The sequence below is a fragment of the Podarcis pityusensis genome (genome assembly GCF_964106645.2).
Source record: "Podarcis pityusensis genome assembly, chromosome: 13".
Lineage (NCBI taxonomy): Eukaryota > Metazoa > Chordata > Lepidosauria > Squamata > Lacertidae > Podarcis > Podarcis pityusensis.
Window position 1 is genome coordinate 31,515,209 of NC_138038.1, and position 24,879 is coordinate 31,540,087.

Consider the following 24,879-nt stretch of genomic DNA (forward strand, 5'->3'; position numbering starts at 1 on the left):
TGAGCTGTTTAACCCTGTAAGCTCAGGTTCTCCTCACATGGTCCCTGCTCATTTAAACAGCCCTCACCTGGAGCCCTACCTGCTTTTCATTCGTTGGGTTCTATCTGCCCTTTTCCACCTCATGACCATGCCTGTACCTTCCAACCCCCCCCCCCCGCCTGAGATCATTGTCGCTTGTTCTGCCTCTACTCACCAGAGCAAAATCACACCTGAGCTGAAATCACTTTAAGCTGAACCAATTGTAAAGTCATTAACTGCGAGGGTTTTAAGCTCCAGCTCTGCCTGGCCTGCTGGCTTCACGAGCAGAAGAGAGTGGTGCCAGAGCGATCATCAGTGGCATTGAGAGTGGTAGCAGTGGCACGAGCACTTGGGCTGCAGGGCGGCAGCGGCGCAATTATTTTGGCCAAGGAGCAGCAGCGGCTCAATCATCCTCAGCTAGTGAAATCTCCATTGTGCAGTCTTTGAGTGTTCGGCCCATGGCAGGAGTGGCGCTACTTGCCTTATCAAAGCAGGTGATTGGCAGTAAACAAGAAACAAGAAGAAAGTATCCTGTGATCGGTCAGCGCCATTTTAGATGTTTTAATTTTTTGTTAATGGCTTCTTAGAGTTTTATTGTATGACTTTATGTTTGATTACTGTATTATGTTTGTTATATATATGTTTAGTTATTTTAGTTATATATACAGTATATTTAGTCATATAGTGGTATACAAATATTTTTATAAATAAGTAAATAATAAAACAATACATTGCCATTTATTATTGTCATCTGAAGTTTTATCTCTCATTCTTTATGGGCTCTGTAACTTCAGAACTGGATAGTTAACTAGTGAATATTCCAATATGGTTTAACAAAGAGGAGACTGGCAAAAGAGGTGGGGGGAAATTGTTGAAGAAGAAGGAGATGGTTGTTCTCATATTGGTAACAGGATTTGACTTATTTCTATCTATGGAACTACAAATAAGGTTTTTGAACACCAGTAATGGGTAAAAGTATGAGCAAATTAGCAGTGGGAAACATTTTTTTTATGTTAAAATGGATTTTAAAAACAGTTTTCTTGCTAGAATGCCCAGCACTATTCCCACTACTTTGCCCTCCGTTGGAAGTGTATTGGCTTGTCATGCCTAGTATTATTTCTTCAGAAGACTGTATCAGAGGTTCTTCCACTACATATCACTACATTGAGATACCTTCTAATAACTCCCTGAAAGAAAGTACAGTGAATTACGGAATTATGGAACTCAATGAGTTTCTTGGGGCGGGTAGGGATTACCAGTGGATATCACTTGTTATTCTTGCAAAGGATTATTGCATCTGAACCAGGAAGCTGCATTCTGATTTTTTTTCATACATAAGAAGAAGGAGTGAGGGCCTTCAGAATACCAGTGTGTGCTTCTCTATGAGTATGTATTTTACCTGTAGTGAAATGAGCAGAACAGAAGGTGAGAGGTGACAGGGTGCCAAATTATGGGTTCACACAGGGTGCTGCCAAAATTTGAAAGATCGAAGTCTGCCCATGGGTCCAAGGAAGGGCTTCTTGGCATTTTAAATTTAACAATTCTAAAATTGTTGTTGTTGTTGTTGTTGTTGTTGTTGTTGTTCAAAATATAGTAATCAAATCAATAGAATTTACTATGAGTTTCCTTGTTGAACAATATACAACATTTATGCAGTCACTGAAATTTACTTTCCCTATTTATACATGCTTACAAGGAACAACTAGGCTTTGAATCATTTTTATGTTTTAAATTATATTTTATTAAGTTTCAACATTTTTAACATATACAGTCAAAACACAGTTTCATGTTTTATTTTTGTTGTCATTCCCCGCATTTTCCATGGCGTTGTTGTTTCTCTCCTGCTGCTGCACCCTATCTTCTACCTATCAAATCATAACCACAATATTATAATCTAATCTATTATATTTCTAATCCATTTTTGAAATCTGTTTTTCTTTTCCTTCAAGAAAAATCTTTTCAAAATCAGAACTTCATTCTATAAACACATTTTTAAATAACTCATTAATTTCATAATATTGAAACCAATCCATTACCCATTCTCAGATTTCTTCAAACTTTTTCAATTTGCATACATTTCCAGAAAAATACAGTATGTCTCTATATCTGCCCCAAGTCTCCATCATATTAAGTTTCTTTTGTGTACTAGTTTCTACAGGGGATAGCCATAAAGGTGTTTCCCTTCCAAGTAGATCTTGGTATCTTGTCCACATTCCATAGGCTTTGAATTCTTTCTGCTTCTTAGATGTGGGAACATGATGGAATTTATTGATGCCATTGTGTCTCCTCTGTTTCTCTCATTTTTTGGCACCTGGATTTAAGCCACTATCCTGGCTAAACGAAAGGGCTTCACTAATTCTGAGCTATTCCAGGGCTAGCTGGTATGCTTTCCCATTCTGTACCCACAATCAGTCTTCCAAATTCAGTGGAAGAATACTTAGTGGAGAACTATCTAGCTCTGCAGTCACAGATCCTGTGGAGAAGAAGGGATAAAGCTCCCCAACATCAAGTGTTTTATAAGTGTGCAATTTCCTTTTGCTGCAGACATCATAAAAAGATAAGCTTCCAGCTGATTTATCTAGGAATATTCCTAATTTTGTAAGCTTTCCATTCACTTTCAGGTGGGTCCATTGCTCTGTCCGAGCCCAGTAATCTTTCCCATCATCACATCCTATGACCCAGTAGCCATTCTCAGGAGACAATTTGATCTCCCCCTTTCTAGAAGCGGTTGCAGAGGCAACTCCCAAGTCCCAGGTTTTCTTCTGACCAATCCCCACCTCCCAGTAATGTTTGCCTTCTGAAAATCCACATTCTGCCAGAATGAATGTGCAGGAGTCAAACCGCTTTTCCCAGTCAGAAACCTTAGAAACATTTCCTGTGTTCCAAACAATTTTGCCATCTTCAGACACTTTTAGCTTTGGGTGAGCTGTCCTGGGGTCCAAGACCACATCAGCTGCAAAGGAAAGGAAAGGGCTGAACTCAAAATGCACAGACTTAAATGAACCGTATAAATTAATGTATAAATTAAGTAAGGCTGTCTGTGGGCATCTCTCTTTTAAGTCACCCGTCTGTGGACCACACTCTCATCTGTCTGCTGGACAGCTGCATATTCCTGCCTTGCAGAGAGTTGGACCAGCTGATCCTCAGGGTCCCTTGCAACTCTACAATTCTATGAATCTATGATATGATGACTAATACAAATTTCTATCCAAGCTTTCTGCATTGCATGATTCACCATCTCTCTACAACAATTCTTCTATGTTCCTCAACAAATCTCCTTATGCTTTAGCCATCTGCAACATGTTTAAAGGCACATTCTTGTCACATTAATGATGGGTCATCCTCACTTTTGCATGTGCTTACCTGTCAATCCATTTCCACATTAATCTACCCTTCCTGTATACCTATTGTATAAACACATTGACTAAAGTATTTCCCCCTCAAAATGTGCATTTCAAAATGTTTGTGCTTTTCTTGAGCCAAACAATACTGGATAAGTAAATTAGTCCAGTAGGTATGGATCTGGATTACAACTCCCATCAGCCCCAAAGAGTATGACCAATAGCAAGGGATGTTGGGATTTGCAGTCAAGCACCATCTGGCAGCACACAGGTTGAGCTACCCAATTCAGGATGACTGGAAGGAGCCCTAGTCAACAAACAGCAGTTTGCAGTTTGCAGAAGTTGCTGGTTTCTCTCCAATATCCATTCTGCACATGATTTTGCATCCTCCTCACCTCTGTAGAAGCAGGCATCTGAGAATTCTGTGAATAAAGGAATGAACATAAAGGTTTCATTGGCAAGAACATGATGGATACTTCTACTCATTCAACAACCTAGTCAATCAATGCCATGGGTTGGATCCAGATTTAACCATGCTTAGAACATACTGTTTGAAATCAGCTGGGTTTAACTTAGTTTCGACTAAATTACATCTTTTTTATTTCAATTTGCTATGTATGACCCAAGCCTTCTTCCACTGTGGTAAAAGTGTGTGGTGGGTCAGGAGGTGCATGTGTAAGCCATGTGATGTCTCTGAGCGTGAGACAGGAAGTCTCAGGCAGTTCTCAGTGCAACCAGGTGGAGTTACTGAGTGTTGTTCTTTCGCTTTTGGGTTGAAGCTGAGTCGAGTCGGAGACTCTTCTGTTTATGCTGCTCAGAGAGCAGTCATGATTGTACAGTCTTAATAAAGTAGCTGGTTAGACTACGGACTGTCTCTTTCTTCTGTGAAGAGATGCCTGGTGGAAGTGAGTGTGCTCCTCTCAGAAGGGAGGGGTCACTTATCACCAGTCTCTCTGGACTGAAGGAGAATTCCAGCCACAGAGTGACCACCGGAGAGAAGCCCCGGCGTTCTTGGGAAGCTTGGCACCTTTCCCCACGGGCGTTTTTCCAACAATGCCATCCGACAAAGCCTCCACAGCGATCAAATCCAAAACTAGTTCTGGGGCTAGTTCAAAGTTCTAGCAGACCAAAGCTGCTCAGTAACCCTCCCACCCCAATCACATACATAGGATGGCAAAATGGAGGAAGTCACTTGGATTCTGCAAGTTCACCAACTGAAAGATTTTGGAAGACTTACCAATCCTTGCCTTTAATTCATCTGCAAAAGGGGGGGGTAGGAAAAAAGAAAGAATTACATTTCTTTTCCGATTTTTAGAGACAGAGAACACTCCTAGCTGCCATGTCAAGACCAAGTATGGCTGTTTGGCAATGACACAACATTCATTGCACAGATCAAAACCAAACTAGACACTTGATGCCCCTATTTTCGTCAGAGAAATGTTGGAGGGTATGATATAGTTCTGGGGCATGTTCAAAGTTCTAGCAGACCCAAGCTGCTCAGTAAACATATAAAAGGTAAAGGTAAAGGTACCCCTGCCCGTACGGGCCAGTCTTGACAGACTCTAGGGTTGTGCGCTCATCTCACTCTAGAGGCCGGGAGCCAGCGCCGTCCGCAGACACTTCCGGGTCACTTGGCCAGTAAACATATATGGGATGGCAAAATGGAGGAAGTCATTTGGATTCTGCAAGTTCAAAAACTGAAAGATTTTGCAAGACTTACCATTCTCTGCAATTAATTTATCTGCGGGGGGGGGGGTAGGAAAAAAGAAAGAATTACATTTCTTTTCCAATTTATAGAGACACAGAACACTGCTAGCTGCTATGTCAAGACCAAGTATGGCTGTTTGGCAATGACACAGCATTTGTTTCACAGAACAAAACCAAACTAGTTCTGTGACATGCACAAAGTTCCAGCAGACCCAAGCTGTTCCCCCCCCCCACACACACACCTCCCACCACATAGGATGGCAAAATGGAGAAAGTCATTTGGATTTAGATGTTCAAACCTGAAATATTTTACAAGACTTACCAATTATTGCCTTTGAATCATCTGGAAACAGAGGGGGGGGGAAGAAAAAAAAAATACTTTTCTGCCACATAGAAATAAAAAGTGAAATGCACTAAAAACAATACAATGTCATTACCGGGTACCATTCCAAAATCAGGGTCACTGTGACACATCAGGATTTATAGAAAGACACTTTGGTGGAATCTACAGACATATAAAAACTGTTCTGAAATTGCTTTTTTAAAAAGCGTTTCTTAAAATAAATTGAATTTTCCATAAGGCTCACCATTGCCATCTAGCGTCACATTGTCTATGGTACTTAAAACGTTTGATTAGCAGCTGTATAGCTGAGTCCTTTATCTGAATTGGGAATTTATATTAAATGATTTTTTCTTCTTTTACTATTAAACATTGTTCATTATGAAAATTATAAATATTTTTTATAAGAAACCAAGGTCCCTGGGCCCCAGGTCCTGATGATATTTCATAAATATTTTAGATATTTTCATACAATCCCCCACCACCACCACCTTAGCCTCTCATATATAACATGCAAAATTCCCCTGCAGAGAGGTACATCCTCAAAACCCAGTACTCTGAGAAGGTCTAGAAATATTGAATTCAATGTGCCTGGAGGCAGGAGCCCCACACACTCTGTAGCCATACTTTTAAAAAGAAGAAAAGAGGAGGAGGAGGACTATGAATTTCTGAAATATCATGAAGCACAATATTAGAGTAACTCAAGCAGGAAATTCACCTTCAGACCCACTATATTGTGAAATCTTACATTTCTCTGGAAAAACAAGAATACAAATACAGAAAGGTATTATTACTTTATTTTGTAAAGCAGGTGTTTTACATAAGTGAAGAAGAGGAAAGGAAGCAGCATTTCTCCCAAAGGACAGGTAGACCTCCTATTCCTTCCCTCAGCCTTGCCCCAACCTGGCTCAAAATGAGGAGTGTGCAGCTGCACAGGTACAAGCCCTCAGTCAGCCTGGACTTGGGAATTCATAAAGCTGAAGAAAACAAACTGGCCTGTGGTTTGCTTGTCTTCAATATGCAGCAGAAGCAAGAGAGGCAGTTCAGCCGGGAGGATAATATGTCCTGTGCTGTACACCATCCGAATCCCTCCACAAAAGTTCCTTTCATTGGCAAGGGGAAATTCCCTCATCACCACTAAAATGCCTGAGAGGACTTGGGTTCAGAAGGTGTACTGTGACGCACAACGTTGGTCTGGGGAGATTGGATCAGGTGCATCTGAATCATTGCCTGCTCGCGCCTAGCCCCTTTCCTAACCACAACAATTCCTCTGCCTTTTTTTCAGGACTAATCCTCCTTTCCCTATACACTTCCTTCTAATGGTACTTTCTTTTCAAATCTGAATGGAAGTTTGCATGCACAGATTTGCTTAGCTTTAATCACTGTACAGCAGTGCTGGTTTTCAGTGCTTTAAAGCATAAATGTACATACATAAATATCCAGAAGCACATCATTCAATCAACTCAAGCAGGAACCTCACCTGGTATTATTCTTCTGCTTTCTTCACCATATCTACTTTGTGAATTCTTATGTTTCTCTGGAAAAGGAACGCAGAAAGGCAATGCATGTTTATGGGTGAAATGGGCTCTATGTTTTCCATTACTAACACAGGATGAGAAGGTAGCTATTATTATACTATATTTTTAAGAGTGTGTGCCACATCTGAGAATCTTTGTAGTCTAAACACAGAAGAGCAAAGGGAGGCACATTTCTCCAAAAATGGTAGAGAAAAGACAGGTTGGCCATCCTATTCCTTCCCTCAGCCTTCGCCCAACCTGCCTCAAAATGGCCAAGGATGAGGGTTGTGCAGATGCACAGGCACAAGCCTTGGAGTTTGTAAAGCTGAAGGGAACAAACAGGCCTGTAGTTTGGTTGTCTTCAGCATGGAGCTGAACTGGGAGAGGCAATTCAGCCTGGGGGATATGTGGACTGTAGGTGTAAGGGAGGGGCAACAAGGTGAAGTGGGACTGAGCCACAAAGCTCCTTGAGGGAGAATCAGAAACAAATACCAAACGGAGATCAGATACTTATTTGTAAATGAAACTGAGTGGGAGCTTGCAATATTTTGCAAAACCTTCGAAGTATGAGTCATTGATACATTTAAAAAATCATAGAAACAATGGATGACACTGAAATATCCTGAAGCACAGCATTAGACTTTCTCAAGCAGTGCAATGAAGAATTAGGAAAACATATGAGACGAAATGAGTGACTAAGATGTGAGGACAAGCTACACAACTGAAAATCCATATAGGTCCTCTGTTGCTTTAAGTACATACTAGATGCAAAACCCACAGTGCTGCTCCCCTTGACACACACACACATGGACCCCTTGTTCCTTGTCACTGCCAGGCATCCACCCCCTGGTGCTCCCCACTGCTGGCGGTTCATTTCCTCCTTCTCCACTGCAGCCATGTCCCTCCTATGTATATATTGCAAACTGTTATTATTACATATAAACTCTTATACTAAATTATTTCACTGCCCCAAGAACAATGAAGGATTCATCAGCACAACATCCAGCAAAGTTATTGCAACAGGAGTTCATCAGAATGTATTGTGCTATTATTTGTTTAGCAGTCAATAGGTGGGCCTGTTCCCCATGCTCTTTATTCTACTAGGAACATGGATTTGTTTATTTCATTTTCTATTTTTTAAATAATTTTTATTAAATATTTTCTTGGGTTATAAAAGTAGGTACATTGTCTCTATTTTCAGTTCGTAGACTCATTTTGAAATATATATCCACCCTTCCTCCCAAATGCCTATCTGGAGATCAGGAAGGGAGAGAAAACCCCAAGGGCTCTCTCAGCGCCAACCCAAGTCTGCTGCTGGCCTTTGGTTGTGTATCAAGGAACTGGTAAGAATGGCTCACATAAGTGCAGGAAAGAAGCTTGCAGTTTATCAAAGACTACAGGCACTTTGTGGCGAGTTATTCATTCAAAGGATACTCACTTGCTTTTCTTGTGCGTTTCTCAGTTTCTACAACAATAAATGAAAAAGAGTATATCTTAGCACACATGTACCTAGCTTTTCATTCAGTTCCTGGGATACTTGGTTTAATTTGAGCAGAACACTAGCCTGAAGCAGCCCATCCTCCATTCATTGTAATTTTATAGCCTCTGTTCTCCTTTTACCATTATGCAGATTACTTTCCTATGGATACCTGTATGATGTGTGCTATTCTCATAATAAAATCACTTCTATCAAAACTAGGGAAGTAAATTCATTCTAATTTAGTTTGTACCCAGCACAAAACAACCCTGCACCTATTTGTCCATAATTTGGAAGATTTCTTTCCCAGAAATACTTCTTTCATATATGCTGTTTTCATATATGACTGTAAAACAACAAGGCAATTTATATGACTTCTTGTTTGCTACTTCAAACAGAAAGCCTACTCTTGCAAAAACTTTACAGCAGATATTCTTTTTAATTTTGGAAGGATTCATCCCCCCTGAACTGGGGGCGGGGGGGGGATAACATGCCTGACAATTTCATCCAATTCTGCCAAAAATAAAGATTAAAGACCAAAAGGGGAAATAAGCAAAGTAAAAGTTTTACACCAAGCATAGAGGACGAAAAACAAAAAACAAAAATCAGAAATGAACACCACTGATTATTCTTGCCAAGGACTCTTGCGTTTGAACCTGAGGAATACCAGCATGTGTCACTGTCAGATGGTAGGAAGATTCTTGATTAGTGAAGCCTGGTATAAGTCCCTGGAGTCTGGCCTTTACCAGGTCAGCAGCACCTTCAGCTGTTGTGCCTTAGTCTGTGGGTCATGCCCCTTAAAAACGACAAGCAAATTCTACTTTATTTCCATGACCTGCCAATAGCAATGGATAGATCTACAAATTTTGGTTTCTCTCCATTTTTCATTTTTAATCTTAAATTTAGTTTGCCATGATCCTGCATTTTTTCTTCATGAAAATTCATCAACATTTCAGTCCTTATTTCTCCTAATACACATATTTTTGAAGGCAATTTCCTTTAATATGATGCATTATTTTCACTAATACGTGTATTTTTGGGGTACACTTTCCTCTAATGTATTTCTGGTTGAAAAAATGAATTACAAAATGCAATAAATTGGCATTTTGGTTTCCATCTTGATTTGCTAAGTCCAAAGCAGGTAGATGCACATTAAAATGTAAACCACATTGAATTTCCCAACTATCTATTGGGGAAGTGACTCTGATTGCCTGAAGCAGCTTTTAAACTATGCTCATTTTAAGGCAGTTTAAGGAGCTATTACTGGCTGTAGTAAATACGTATTGATTTAACTGGTATGCATTTCTTCTCTGTATCCAAGAACACACCACTCATTTTTATAAACATAGGTACAAAAAAGAAGGTTTCTGTAACAGTTCACATCTACAGTTAAATGACAGTAAGAAAATGACAGATTTAAAATACTTACGTCTCCCTTTGTCCTTAACACAAAGAAGAAGGCAGATGGAAAGCAATATAATTATTAGGAAGGGTCCTAGCCAAGGGAAAGTGGTAGGATAAAGGGCACCTGAAACACACATTAAAATCTCAGTTACAGCCACATATTTCTCCTGAAGAAGATTTCAAGTTGCAAAACTAACCTAACCAGAGTCTGCCTTTGCCACTCACCTTCATGGCCCCAAACTCTCCTGAACTTCCTATTTTGGGAGGGATTGATCTGATGTTGTGCTGGGGGGGGGGGGGCTTCAGCTGTGACCTGCCTGCCTCTCTGCTGAATAGTGGATATGGGATAGAAGCCAGAAGACACTTCAGCCATTACCCCAGATGATAACTGATGAAATGCTGCTGAGCAGAACTACAGTGTTACTTCCAGTTACGAACTTGATCCATTCCGGAGGTCTGCTTTTAACCCTGTTCTTAACATGAGGCGCGCTTTCACTAATGTCACCTCCCACTGCTGCCACACCGCTGGCGTGTGACCTCCGCGCACATCCCGGGGCAAAGTTCGCAACAAGGGGATCTACTTTCGGGTTAGCAGAGCTCGTAACCCAAAGCATTCGTAAGGAGGGCGGTACGTAATACAAGGTTCCACTGTACTGGCGTAGATAATCTGGATAATCCATTCAAAGAGCTTGGTGTACTTCAGACGCATCAAAATCAAATAAATTTCCCAAACTTCTCTCTTCCTATAGTACTTGTACTGGAAACACATTGAAAGCATTTAACCTCTTGGCTCTTTTGCTTCACCCCTACTCACCAGAAATCAGGATTTTCGATTCACTCTCCATCTCTAGCAGTTCATTGATGATATTGCAAGAGACTTCATGGTCAACTCTTAATTCTGTTGTAATGGAACTGGAAACACTGAAGTTCCCTGCCTTGGTCTCTGTGATTGTAGTGTCTGACTGCTTACTTCAGACTTTCCCTTCACTGTCCAGGCAGAGAGCCTTGGGCTTTGGGTACCAACCGTTGGAGCTGCAGGTGAGGCCAATCCCCCAGCCTTTATAATCCACCAAGGCAATGGTGGGCTCTGTTCCTTTTGCTGCACAAGAAGAACACCACATATTAATTTTCCATTGCTCCAAGTATCATAGAACCTGTCTAGAGTTTCTGCACCAGGAATGATACTTTATTACAGTCAGTTCTTAGAGTACACATTTTCCATTGCTCCAAGTATCATAGAACCTGTCTAGAACACATGGATCAAAGATCTGAAGAATAGGACTATACCTTTACCTTTACCTTTACCTTTACCTTTATTTCACCACACTAGCAGAATGTATGTGTCAACTAAAGCTGTTTTCTATAGGCAAACTTAACTGAAAATGAGGCATGTGTAGGATTTTACTTTTGTTTTTATATAATACGTTTTATGTTCTTACACTATTTCAGTTTAGATCGATAAAAGAAATGTATTGCATATATAGTTATATATATTTTTTTTTCCAAAAGCTATCTGTCTCTATTGCAAGTAGACAGATTATGTTTCCCCACACACACACACATCTTGTCAGCATTTCAGATAATCGAATACACTGCTCCAATATTGTTAAACCACAATACTAAATTTAAAAAGTTGCAGGTAAATTGTGTTGTGCAGCACCATGTATGCATGTCACACAGTTACTGCTGTTTCTGTCCTACACCACTCACTAATCCACTTTCCTCATGTAAATGTTGATACAGAGCTTTTCACAACACAACATATTGAGGTATAAGAAATATTCCCGTAATGGGAAACTGCATCCTCTAAAGTGAAAAACAGGTTTTGTAGAAAGGGTCTAGAATTGGCTGGTAATACATATGTACTGAAATGAATGACTATATGGGAGATCCATATTTAACTAAAGAGCTTGAAAAGCAGGACAAACCCTTCAAGTTGAGAGATGGTCAATGACATCCCCAACTGAGAAGACCAGGAACATGAAGGAAAAAAGTCTGAGACGTACTATGGCAGAGCTAACTCTGTGTGCCAAGGGATAAATATCACTTGCTAGTGTCAAATGGGAGTGGCAAAGAAGCAGCCATTTTATGTCCATTACAAATGAAAGAAGCAATGACGAGCATTCAGGATTGTGTGGCTAGGAAGGATCTCTGCAGAAAGGAGCATGTTGCCTTCATTCTTCCTTCTCTCAAACACACACACAAATTTATATTTGTAAACTTACATTTTGCATAGAAGCCCCTGAAATTCACTATCACAAGTATATTTGCAAATGTGGCTTGAAAGTTTCTACACGAAGGTAAACTAATTCTATATATATCCTGAATGGAAGCAAAGGAAAAGCCTTGCTCCTTTCACCTGGCCACCAATTCATCATTAAACAAACACATTCCAATAACTAAAAGAATGAAATGCAATTTTTTCTTACCTTCTTAGCAAACTGAGATTTGTTCGTTAGTTCCTGTACCTTCCTCCCGCTTCAGGTGGATCTGTGTTACGTTAATTATTTACTTTGATTTTCCTGCTCTGCATCAAGATAAGTAACTGCCAACAATTTGCTCTACGGTTAATGGCCCTGTGACAGTCAGCACCTGCCTCCAAAGGATAGAGGAGTGTCCCATGCAAACACTAAGCTCCACAGATACATGTAGAGGTAATGCAGTGATGACAGGGCTTTATTTGAAAGGACAGTCCAATATGAATGACTCTCTATCCCAAGTCTGGTTTAAAGATAACCTTAAGAAGGGAGAACAGAGACCTTGAAGTACTGCAGCAACAATTAGCCTCAGGACAACAGCCCAAGCAGTCACACAAGTCTCCTGGTCACGTCCCTCTTTTCCTGATTTGTTTATGCTACTAATGTTAAAGGAGGAGATTCAGCAGCGTATGCAGGCACACAGCTCATTCATTCTAAATCACGATAGAACAGGCAATCTGAATTAATGCAGTGAATGTGCAGCTTAGCCCTGTTTATTGCCTTGCTTGCTACAAATCTATTTCTACTCAGCTATAGTTTCTTTCTTCTCAATAATTTGATGTGATTGGCACCCACATGGAAGAGTGCGCTTTCAATAGTGAGGTCAACCTGTTGGAAAGTTACAGCGCCTGCTGTGGCAACTGATACCAGGGACACATGTTTTCCTGTGGTTGTGCTGCTGTAGAGGCTCCATGGTGTTTATTCTCTCTGTGCTCCTCCTAGCAGTTATTCCTCCTCTGGTCACTGCTGTGGGTGTACAACCTGACTGTCTGACTCTAGGCACTGCAGTCATCTGCAAGGGATTCCCATGTGACCGGGTTAATGTTGGCAGCCTTCATGACACATCTACAGACATATGATGTACACAACTACATTTACTCTTAGATCCTGAGATTGAGAAATGGCATCTGTCAAGAACACACAATGTCAAGTTCTCATGGGCTTTCCTTCTGGAGGTATGTCTTATTGTGCCACCACCAAAGGGTTCTTTAGAGCAGGTACAATGGAAATGTTAGCACAGCCCAAGGTGTACTTGCTGTTTACAAGGTAGAACAGCACCTGAGCCCTTGAACTGGTAAGTGGTGGCTTTGCAGGATGGCTCCACTGCCCCCAGTGAGATCCACTGATAGATACCTCTTACAGTAGTCTCCTGCTGGTGGAGAAGCCTATTGGCTCTCTCCACTGGTTAGAATTCAGAGTCCAACATCTTCTGAAGGGTATCAGGTTTGAGTAGGCTGATTTAAATCCATATGACAGATTTAGCTGTGCCACTCTCTTATAGTTTACCAGTATATTTAAATTTCTGCTTCTAAACACACACTGTCTTTTGTTGTGGTGTAAGACTTTCTAGTAACTCCCCTTTCACTGTCCAGCTTTCAGATACATGGTTCTCAAAGTTTCCTTCAGAACTTTTATTTTCTTCATCCTTGCTCAATGGTAACATGACATGCAGCGCACCCAGTAACTAACAAGGCTTTCAGCTAAACAGCTGGTGAAATCCAGATATGTGCTTATGTAAGATTTACTATGTGTAGCTGCAATATATATGTGACTTGTGGACTTGTTGGATATTGTTGGTGTGTGTGTATAATTACTAGAACCACATTATATGAGAATAAGAATGGACTCCCTAACCCTAACCCTACTTGGCTTGCTAAAGTATTATCATTGTTGTTGTTTTGTATTTGAATTTCAAACTTCATGAGTCTACACATTTGAAAGTGAAACCGGGGCACCCACATTTGTTGCTGTCTGTAACCCCTATCCCTGAACTGGCAGGTGAGTGTGGGCCCAGGTTTTGAGAATTAGGCCCTAAGTCACATGATCATGCTAGATTGCATTTGGAATAAGAGTATGCCTTGCCTTGCCCCATCATGTTCCTACCACCCCATTTTAACTCTTACACTGGCTTATGTTTCACCAGTGGGGATTTATGTTGATATATATCTCCAGCTCAGCCATCACAGGGAACTTAACCAGCATTGCCATGGCTCAGCTGGGAAAATCTAAAAATAATAGCAATAATAATATATTTATATGTCACCCATCTGAGTTACCCCAGCCACTCTGGGTGGCTTACAACAAATTAAAACACGATACGACATCAAACATTAAAAACTTCCTTATACAGGACTGCCTTCATAGTTGTTTATTTCCTTCCCATCTGATGGGAAGGTATTGCACAGGACAGCCACAACTGCCTAGAAGGCTCTCTAAACTCTCTTATCTGGACAGATCCTGGGCTTGGACTGCACTGCTAATTTGGAATATAGGATAATCTCCAACATTCTCATGTGTGAAGGAGAGATTGGTTACTTCATCTTCCTATATAACAAACCAATAGGCAAAATACATTTGCCACGATTTCTATGCTTTCTATGATATCCATATTTATAGGCCTAGGATGTCAGCAAGCAGAATTCCCAGGTATTTTTCATAATTCCATCTACCTGTGGTTACATCATTTGACGTTTGACATTACCAATGACATTGCAATCAGACACAACCAGGAGGATATGGTGTGCATAACAGTGTGCATAACAGTGGGAAACCAAAAAAAGGTTCCTTGCATGGTTAAAGGCAGGAAAAGAGTAAATAAAATAATAAACAAAAAAAATCTGATGGAAGTCTTCTCAGATCTTCTGGGGGCTGTAAAGCTTCCAAATTCCTCCAGCTCTAGCACTTGCAAACTTCTTCCATATTATCAATTCCCGTAAATTGTCGTGCATTGTAAGGATGCAGCATCGGCATGTGAAATATTTGAGGTCTCTCAGGCAGGTTGCATGTACAATGGAGCATGTACAATAGTTGCATAGGCTGTTGTTTCTATATTTCCAGATGGTGATGGCTTGGAAATTTGAAAAAAAAAAAATAATAACAGTTACCTACTGATATTGACTTTTTGACAGAAGTAATTTGGGGCCAATTGTTGTTATGGCAAGAAAGAACTGCTAACCTACCCAAAGAATATCTGGAATATACTTGTAGTTTTACCCAGTATTCCAGGGTCCTTGGTACATAGGAGGGGGTGTGACTGGGGCAAACTACAATAGCCTACTGGTAATACCAGGCCAATGCAGAGCTTGTCTGAGGACCAGGGAGGGAGTTTTGTTAGAATAAAGTTTTTGGCATGACAGTGTAAGTCCAGCAGGTCCCTGGCAGGGTCCCCCAGCTAGCTTAGCCCTCCGAGTCCTGGAGCAAGTATACCAGACAGCCCCCTACCCCTGAACAGCCCTGGGTAAACTAAACAGAGACAGAATTGAATAAGGTCTACTGCACTAAGACAGATCACCCCAGATTTGGCTGAGACATTTTACTCACTGCTGTTTGGAGGACTCCTGTAAGTTTGGCATCTGAAAACAAATTCAAGTTAGTCTAGTCACACAGTAAAATTTCAAGGATGTGTATAAGTATGTGTTCTTATGTGTATGTGTACAATCGTAACATGTATCAACCTTTTTTTTTTAGGAGTGGTTCATCCCTAATCATCAGGCTCCATCATTTGCTTCAAATACAGCAATGCCCACGCAGCTCCTCAAATGCCATTGCCATCACTGACTCCTCCTGCTAGTAATGAGCTTCTTCTTCAGGGGAAGGTGTCTGAGAATCAGTCAGCACTGACACAAACACACCTCACAGGCCCCATTCACTCACCAAAGTGCCAATTTGCTTTCCCAGTTTGCTTTTCCAGAGCAGAAACACCTCTCGTTTGCTATGTCAAGACTTGTTTCTGCCCTACTCTTCAAAAGGAAGAGGCAAGGTGTGTGTAGCTCCTTGGATCAATGTCTCAGCTCACACTTAACCATACAATTCACCTGCTGTACCTTTACTCTTGCTTTTCCTGGGTATCACCCAGGTCTATGCATTAAAGGGTTTGACAGAAACAGAAAGTATGAGTTCTTCATCCGACAGTGAGGGTCAGAACAGGCATTTCGGCAGGGTCTGATGAGAGTTATAATCCAACAGTGTCTGGATGGTTCTTCTTTTTCTTAAATAAGGGAAATGTTTAAAGCATAATCTTCTGAGCTTTGTGTATAGGTTTTTACATTAATCGAACTTTTAAAGTTCACTTGTAATAACATGAATATGTCTTTTAAAATAGGTAGGAGTATAAGATTTTGTGGACTTGTATAAATAGGTATAAAATAATAGAACCAGGATGGGTAATTGGAAGGAAGTCAATTAAGATGTATTATTTTGATTGTTGCATCAACAACAACAAAAACAGTGTCTGAACGGAGGAGCTATCCTAAGAATGCATCTGACTAAGAGGTCAGAGAGGGCAACAGAAACAGTTGTATACTATAGGCCTGCAAAAATAGCTCTCTGGAAATGTGTGTCGCAATCAAATTCAACCATTCTGGTAAGGCTACACTGAGAGAAGCCTTCCAAAACAGCTATGTGGGCATCCGTGCTTGTTGAATGAGTCACGTGGGTGAGGAACCACGGCGAGAGCATTCTCTCCCACAGCCCACAACTTCTATAAATAAGCCCATTCTACCAAATAATGTGTTACCATTTTTGTAGGCAGGCATGAACCAGAAGCTTCACTTAACCGCAGAAAAATCTAGTTTCTCCTGGAGACATAAGGGTTTACATCTGAGCTCATTGGAATGCAGCAGCATAACAAAATAAAACCACTGTACCTTTCATTAAGTTTGAAGAGTGAAAGGATTTTTTAAAACTTAATTAAATTTGTGGTTTTCATGTTCCAGAACATAATATTTGTATTCTAAAACTAAATTCTGCCTTTCACACAGAAACCTCCAAGGGATTGTATAGCAATACTAAAAAGTAACTTGAATTCAAAGTTCTTAATCCTTCATCAATAGGAGTATAGCATCTAGATCAAGGGAAGTAATAGTGCCACTGTATTCTGCTTTGGTCAGACCTCACCTGGAGTACTGTGTCCAGTTCTGGGCACCACAGTTCAAGAAGGACACTGACAAACTGGAACGTGTCCAGAGGAGGGCAACCAAAATGGTCAAAGGCCTGGAAACGATGCCTTATGAGGAACAGCTAAGGGAGCTGGGCATGTTTAGCCTGGAGAAGAGGAGGTTAAGGGGTGATATGATAGCCATGTTCAAATATATAAAAGGATGTCACATAGAGGAGGGAGAAAGGTTGTTTTCTGCTGCTCCAGAGAAGCGGACACGGAGCAATGGATCCAAACTACAAGAAAGAAGATTCCACCTAAACATTAGGAAGAACTTCCTGACAGTAAGAGCTGTTTGACAGTGGAATTTGCTGCCAAGGAGTGTGGTGGAGTCTCCTTCTTTGGAGGTCTTTAAGCAGAGGCTTGACAACCATATGTCAGGAGTGCTCTGGTGGTGTTTCCTGCTTGGCAGGGGGTTGGACTCGATGGCCCTTGTGGTCTATTCCAACTCTATGATTCTATGATTCATTTTAGATATTTCAAACACACATTACAGTCACATGATTAAGTGAAGCGCATATATCTCTTCCTAGTTTTTCAGCAGAAACATGTATATACTCGGTTTTAGAGCATTTTTCCACAGTTGCAAAGTCTGCAAACTTAACTCTTCAGACCAAAAAATATAAAGTTGCTAAACATTCTGCAGATCCTCTGATTGTGTGCTAGACTTGTGGCATGATTCATGATGCAAGTGTGGTTGTCATGACCCTCAGTCCAAAGAGAGAAAAGAATTATCTTACACTGAACTTCTTCAGAGGCCAGGTTTCTGCTGTTGTCCTTGACTGCAGTTTCTTCCCTAAGAAAAACAAGAGGCAAATGCATTTGTGATGCTGCATATTTACTGGTTCTGTAGGCAGAAATCCTTTTCTGAGAAGGATGAGATCTGCATTCCTTCACACAACCATGAATGATACAAAATGCAGGAGATCTGAACTTTTAAACTTGGTTTAGTCACATGAAGCTTTACATCTGATAAGAACAGAAGCTTCAGTATGTAAGTGTTTAGGCAACAGCAGAAGACTCTTGTTAGTTCATTCATGTATTTTCTTCCCCTGTAGCACGTCTCTCTGCTATTTGTCCAACAGTGGCAGTGGGGAGATGCAGGAACCTTGCCAGAAAAAAGTTTAGGAGAAAGTGTAAAAAAACAAGAAACAAAAATCCTCACGCATTCTCAACAATAGGGTTGAACAAAGTGCATGAAAAAAGATCATTTTCTATGTTACTATGAACTTGTTTTTGGAGTGCTTGAAATATATTCCCATTTTCTTTGTTTCTAAGCTGTTCCGAGCATGATTTTTGTGTGTGGAAAAGCAGCAAACAAATAAAGTGAATGAAGAAATGAAAATCTTACACATAATCGTAAGGAATGTGTTCAGTATTAGCTCTGTCCTGCCTTGAAGATCTCTGAAGACACAGCACTAAAACAAAAAGAAGAAAGGCAAAGAAGCTGTCATAAATTAGGGCTGACATATGTCTGGATTTCCCCAAACATTACTGGGATTTCAAAGGCGGAATTGACGTCCAGGTGGAATTTCTGAAAGGCGGTGCTTTGTCCTGGATCTTAGGCTAGTCAATCAAAAAATTGCTTTTGGGGGGTGTTTTAGTAAAGGCAGGGGGCAGTTCCATGAAGGAGGAGTGGCAGTTGAAGCCACTCCTCTAAATGAACAGTCCGTCAAATGAATATAAACTATTTTCCCTAACAGAATTCAGTTTTGTACTTTCTTTTTGTTAACATATGCATGTTTGTGCACAATTTCTCCCACACACAAATCTATGCACACGGATATTACTCTCCAACATTTTTGGTTGGAGACTTGCATTGCAAGTGTGTGTTTTGAAGGAAAACTGTGTTTCAGTTCACATATTGTTCCTGTAAGTGTGAATTAGGTAAGGTCACTTCAAATGGGAACAGAATTTATTCCTCACCCCTACACAGTTATCAGATTTGCTGAAACTTGAAAAATCAACCCTTTTCATGGTAGATTATCATAGTTTCAGGTTACCATCACTCACCTTTCTTCATCACTCACCTTTCTTGACCAAAAGGTAGATTAAAAGTACCAACACCATAATGGCACCACCCACACCTCCAAATATAATTCCCCAATTTGGCCCTGCTAAAAAAAGAAGAAGAACCTGAATTAGATCAAAAAAGAAAAGGGAATCTTCATTTAGTTTCCCTCACAAAGCCAAAATTAGCCCCACCTAAATCAGGCTAGGCTTGCCATACGTCTGGAAAATTCCAGATATGCAAGGAAATTGGATGCCTAAGATGCCGTCCTGGGGGAATTTTTTGAATTTTAAGAGATGTCCGGAATTTACTGTAAGTATGGCAACCTGCCCCCCCCCATATTCCCCCACTGAGCAGCGGAAGGAATGACACCCCCCCTTATGTGGGAGACCCAAAGCGTGCTTGTGCTCCCCACCTCCCCACATGCAGCATCCCCAACTGAGGAGTAGAGGAGCATGGAGGACGGTGGGAAAAGGGCGAGAGTAGCCCCGGGCTCCTGCCAGCCTCCAGGGAGGAAAAAATAGACAGTTATTCTGCTCCCACCTTCTTCTCCCCTCAAGAGCCACAGTGTCCATAGCTGCTGCCTCAAGGATAATTGCTCCCCTTTCCAGGACACAGAGCAGGAGGCGAGGAGCCCATCTAAAAGGGAACAGGGTGCCTGTGGCTACTTCTTTAAATTTATTTTTTGTTTGTTTGTTTTGGGGGGGAGGCTGGGGTGTCAGGAATTTTACCTTTAATGGCAAGACTAAATCAGGCAGCACTACTCCCTCATATCTTTTGAATAAATAAAATATTTAGCCATTTTTCTCTGTATACCAAACTGGCTCAATTGATGGCAATCATTGATCAAAAAAGAAGAAAAAATCAGACACTGACATCAAGAGTGCTATCAAACTTTCTACAGTGACAAAAAGATTCTATTAATGTGGTCTTAGGGCATTAATGGTCTCTGTTGGGAAATGATAAAAAATATGTTTTATTTTCATGATTGTGTTTGAGTATAAATTGCATTGTGTTGTTTTTGTGTTCAGATTTAAAATGGCAAACAATCAAATAAACAATCAATCAATCAAATAAGTATTTTTACGCACTAATGCTGCTTATATACCATTCGAATCATAATAAGCTGGGCAGGAGAAAAATGGACAATATCAGAAAAGCATGGCTCATCATCCCATCAAGAACAGCAAAGCTCTAATTGTGCTCTATCAAGTCAGTGGTGCCAAACTGAACTGTGGATCAGAATTCAACTACTGATTGGATCACACACTTCTCTGGATTTTGTAATGCAGTTTTGCCACAAAAGGGGCCCACAGATATATGTTTTTTAATATAACATGTGTATTTTATTTGGAAATGCATTGAGAAACACTGAAAAATGCATATTTTGAGGAATGCATACAAAATGTGTATATTAATGTGCATCATAACAATGGATTTGATTTGAACTAAAAAAATCAATGGTTATGACTAAGAACCATTTGTTTCATTGGGCCTACTCAAAGTATAACTTAGCTGGAAGGAAGAACACATGTAACCTTTCACACACTCTTTAGAAAAACATGATGTGCCAAAAGAAATGAAACAAGATGGACTTAGGCTGATCTAAGCCCCATCCCTAGAGGCTAGACACATAAATCATGAATATTTTTAACAGGTTGCAAAAGCATCAAATAATAATAATAATAATAATAATAATAATAATAATAATATATTATTTATACCCCGTCCATCTGGCTGGGCTTCCCCAGCCACTCTGGGCAGCTTCCAACAAAATATTAAAATACAATAGTGTGTCAAACATTAAAACCTTCCCTAAACAGGGCTGCCTTCAGATAAGCTGTCTGACAGTAATACCTATTTTTAATACGCCATTAAGCAGTCTTCCTGGAGAAGTGCTGTCATCTCCATGCTATTGGCCAGATCCTCCTACATCTGTTGCATAGATGCAGAACAGCACCTACTTTCATTTAGATAAATATATGAATGTGCTCCAGGGAAGTCTGAACATGCTCTGTGGCTGTGATTAACTCTTGTCATAGGGGAATAGAAACCAAATGGGTGGTGAATTAAATGGACAGTGCTGAAATATGGCATGACTGGCTAGTTGGAACTCTAAACAGGACTATCCCACCATGCAACGTTCTCTTGCAGGTCCCTTCCTAGTCTCATCATTTCTACAACCTTACCTGGCTGGAGAATCAGATTCTGAGCAACACTGAGGGCAGAGGTCTTCTTGTGGTTCTTTGCATCCTTCTCCTGGTAACCACAGGAATATTGGCCAGCATTCTTTGGCGATGCATAGACTATGTATTGAGCATTTTGAGATGTTGCTTTCTTGAATGAAACAGGAGACCCATATTTACAGAAAAAAAATCTGGTCGGCATAACCTCTGCAGGAGCCACACATAGTACTGCAATAATTTCCCCTTCAGGAACGAAAGTTGCGTTCAAGAATAAATCAGGAGCAGGAAGTTCACCTTGAGAACAAACAAATGGAAGAAATAAAGAAAGAGCATAAAGGAATGCAGAGAGTAAGTGAAAATGTAGTTGCAATAGAGAGTGAACATTTGAGTAATCGTGTGGAATTAAATTGCTTTATCACCTTTATTTTTGTCTTACTGTATTGCCCCCCCCCCCAATTGTTTGTTGTATACTGCCTTCAATTATTTCTTTTTGGGGAAAGTAGCATGCAATGTTCTATTCTGTTTTATTTATTTAAAGCATTTTAATGCCACCTCTATTTTTATTTAGAAATCTGGGGTTGTAAACTCTCAATTTATTTATTTTTAAATATAGATGATTAATAGTTAAATGAGCAAAAAGATCTTATGAGGCAATCCTATGTTGTTTCCAATAGAATGAGGATCTTAGGATACAGCAACTCTGAATATTGGCCAGCATTCTTCAACAATGCATAGACTATTTATTGATCATTTTGGGATATTGCTTTCTGGATGAAATAAGAGCCCCATCCTTACAAAAAGGAAATTTGGTCAGCACAACCTCTAATGGACAAACATATACTGCGAAGATAATTTTCACCTCAGGAGCCAAAGTTGCATTTAATATGAAAACATGAGCAGGAAGTTCACCTAGAGAATGAAGAAAGAAAGAAAGAAAGAAAGAAAGAAAGAAAGAAAGAAAGAAAGAAATGCAGAGAGCAAGTGAAAACCTAATTGCAATGGAGGAGGAATATTCGAGCAGTTCTGTGAAAGTACGTAGATTGCTGTATCGGCATGATTTTCTTTCTCATTTCTTTGCTTTCCTAGCACTTCTCTTTGTGCTCTTTTATATTGCATCTTAAGATGTTTATTAGTTGTACACACACGCACAATCCTGCAGTTCTTTACATACTTACCGGTGTGCACAGGCTTCACAGGCTCAAACTCACCTGTCGAAGTGCAAAGCTCTGAATCTTTGCCATCACCCAAACACCAGTGATTTGCAAGCAGAGCACCTGCAATGACATTCATACAATATGTTAACACAATGTTTTAACAAGAAATAACAAGGGCAGAGCAATGATTTAAGAATTCTCCTAACCTACTATTTTTACTTCAGCTTTTTTGGAGTGGCTTAAGTGTTTTCTAACAATCCCTGGAAATTTCGAATAACCATATTCGTGAATTCCGTTCCCAGTTTCCCAAACTTACAGAGAATCCAGAAGAGATTCATCAGGGCAGAGCAGGAGTTGGCTTCCCAATCTGATGTTGCAACTCTTGACTCTCAGGTCCTTCTACTTCTCTCACAGACGAGATGGAAATGATCAAGACATTTGCAGCATGCATGTTTCTGTCCCCTCCCCCAGGGCACACCCTCACATGTGGCTGCAGCTACAAGTCAAGATGTGTAATTCCTTCTGGTGAACTAATCAACGTACAGTGGTACATTGGGTTAAAGACGCTTCAGGTTACAGACTCCACTAACCCAGAAATAGTACCTCAGGTTAAGAACTTTGCTTCAGGATGAGAACAGAAATTGCGCGGCAGCAGGAGGCCCCATTAGCTAAAGTACCACAGGATCTCTGACCCTCAGGCACATTCACTTAGAGAATATTTGATGGTCAGAGTCAGAAAGGCAGCTTTTCATCTGTTATCCCATTTACCCCCCACCAGAAAACTCTGAAAATGAGTAAATTAGTTCACATGATAGAGAGAAGAGTCAGACATTAATTGTGGTTGAAAATTCCTTCTAAGGCTACAAAAAGAAAACATTTTTCCAGTATAAAATGAACGGGGCTGCACCCCAGCAGCTAATGCCCAAGATACACACCTATGCACACAAACCACCCCCGTGTAGTATGGCCACCCCCATGCCACAGGGCCTCGGTCCCTATTCTAGCAGTTTCTACTGTGAAACTGGGTAGAGCAAGTCCATTCACCCTTTTGGTGTGGCAGCATTGCGGGACAGCAGAGGCTTCACTAAGGCCTCAACAAGGGAATTGTGACATCAGTGCCCCATCCAAATAGGTGGCGGAGGCATAGGCTCTCACCACATATAAGGAGTCGAATCCTGGCCTGCACCCCAGATAGGCAAATGGTGATGCAGGCTCGGACATGGGCTGGGCCAGGGGGGCAGAACCGATGGAGCACGCAGGCTTCCCCTGGGGCCAGTCCCTGGTCATTTAAACAGCCCTCACCTGGAGCCCTACCTGCTTTTCCTTCATCAGGTTCTATCTGCCCTTTTTCACCTCGTGACCATGGCTGCACCTTCAAAAAAAAAAAAAAAAAAAAAAACACGAGATCATTGCCACTTGTTTTGCCTCGCCTGGCCAGAGCAAAATCACACCTGAGCTGAAATCACTTTAAGCTGGATCAATTGTGAAGTCATTAGCAGCGAGGGTTTTGAGCTCCAGCTCTGCCCGGCCTGCTGGCTTCACAAGCAGCAATTATTTTGGCCAAGGAGCAGCAGCGGCTCGATCATCCTCAGCTAGTGAAGTCTCCATTGTGCAGTCTTTGAGTGTTCGGCCCATGGGCTCAGCTGGCAGGAATGGCGCTACTTGCCTTATCAAAGCAGGTGATTGGATGTAAACAAGAAACAAGAACAAAGCGTCCTGCGATCGGTCAGTGCCATTTTAGATGTTTTGATTTTTTGTTAGTGACTTCTTAAGAGTTTTATAGTATGGCTTTATGCTTGATTGCTGTACAGTATGTTTGTTATATTTATGTTTAGTTATTTTAGTGATATATACAGTATATTTAGTCATATACAGTGGTACCTCGGGTTACATACACTTCAGGTTAAATATGCTTCAGGTTACAGACTCCGCTAACCCAGAAATATTACCTTGTGTAAGAACTTTGCTTCAGGATAAGAACAGAAATCATGCTCCGGCGGCGCGGCAGCAGCAGGAGGCCCCATTAGCTAAAGTGGTGCTTCAGGTTAAGAACAGTTTCAGGTTAAGAACGGACCTCTGGAACGAATTAAGTACTTAACCCGAGGTATCACTGTAGTGGTATACAAATATTTTTATAAATAAGTAAATACTGTAATAAAACAATACATTGCCATTTATTATTGTCATCTGATGTTTTATCTCTCATTCTTTATGGGCTCTCTAACTTCAGAACTAGATAGTTAACTAGTGAATATTCCAATATGGTTTAACGAAGAAGACACTGGCAAAAGAGGTGGGGGGGAATTGTTGA

General features: G+C 40.6%; 3 protein-coding genes across 5 annotated transcripts in view; all 3 read right to left on the reverse strand.

The window, feature by feature from the left end:
- Positions 1-1,660: 1,660 nt before the first annotated feature.
- Positions 1,661-24,879, reverse strand: part of LOC308461138 (E3 ubiquitin-protein ligase TRIM39-like) — a 51,878-nt gene continuing 28,659 nt past the window's right edge. The window contains exon 11 of the transcript XR_013978812.1: positions 1,661-2,124. The gene's annotated coding sequence lies outside the window, so the exon portion shown is untranslated. The remainder of the gene's footprint in view (positions 2,125-24,879) is intronic.
- LOC308461136 (butyrophilin subfamily 3 member A3-like) lies at positions 2,122-12,334 on the reverse strand. 2 transcript variants are annotated; one of them, XM_080977788.1, is made up of 11 exons: positions 12,234-12,334; positions 10,619-10,903; positions 9,848-9,928; positions 8,362-8,388; positions 6,887-6,943; positions 6,125-6,160; positions 5,389-5,409; positions 5,080-5,100; positions 4,597-4,617; positions 3,755-3,781; positions 2,122-2,971 (listed from the first exon to the last, which is right to left on the reverse strand). In XM_080977788.1, the coding sequence occupies exons 2-11, from the start codon at positions 10,647-10,649 to the stop codon at positions 2,427-2,429; spliced, it is 867 nt and encodes a 288-aa protein (XP_080833914.1). In that variant the 5' UTR covers positions 10,650-10,903; positions 12,234-12,334; the 3' UTR covers positions 2,122-2,426. The 2 variants fall into 2 exon arrangements, with proteins under 2 accessions (XP_080833914.1, XP_080833913.1); XM_080977787.1 differs by having other exon boundaries at positions 9,830-9,928.
- On the reverse strand, positions 14,416-23,021 carry LOC308461142 (uncharacterized protein). Of its 2 annotated transcripts, XM_080977805.1 has the most exons (8): positions 22,885-23,021; positions 22,623-22,688; positions 21,418-21,708; positions 19,248-19,334; positions 18,569-18,635; positions 17,958-18,013; positions 15,603-15,634; positions 14,416-15,129 (listed from the first exon to the last, which is right to left on the reverse strand). In XM_080977805.1, the coding sequence occupies exons 1-8, from the start codon at positions 22,904-22,906 to the stop codon at positions 15,052-15,054; spliced, it is 699 nt and encodes a 232-aa protein (XP_080833931.1). In that variant the 5' UTR covers positions 22,907-23,021; the 3' UTR covers positions 14,416-15,051. The 2 variants fall into 2 exon arrangements, with proteins under 2 accessions (XP_080833931.1, XP_080833930.1); XM_080977804.1 differs by lacking the exons at positions 14,416-15,129; positions 15,603-15,634 and having other exon boundaries at positions 17,689-18,013.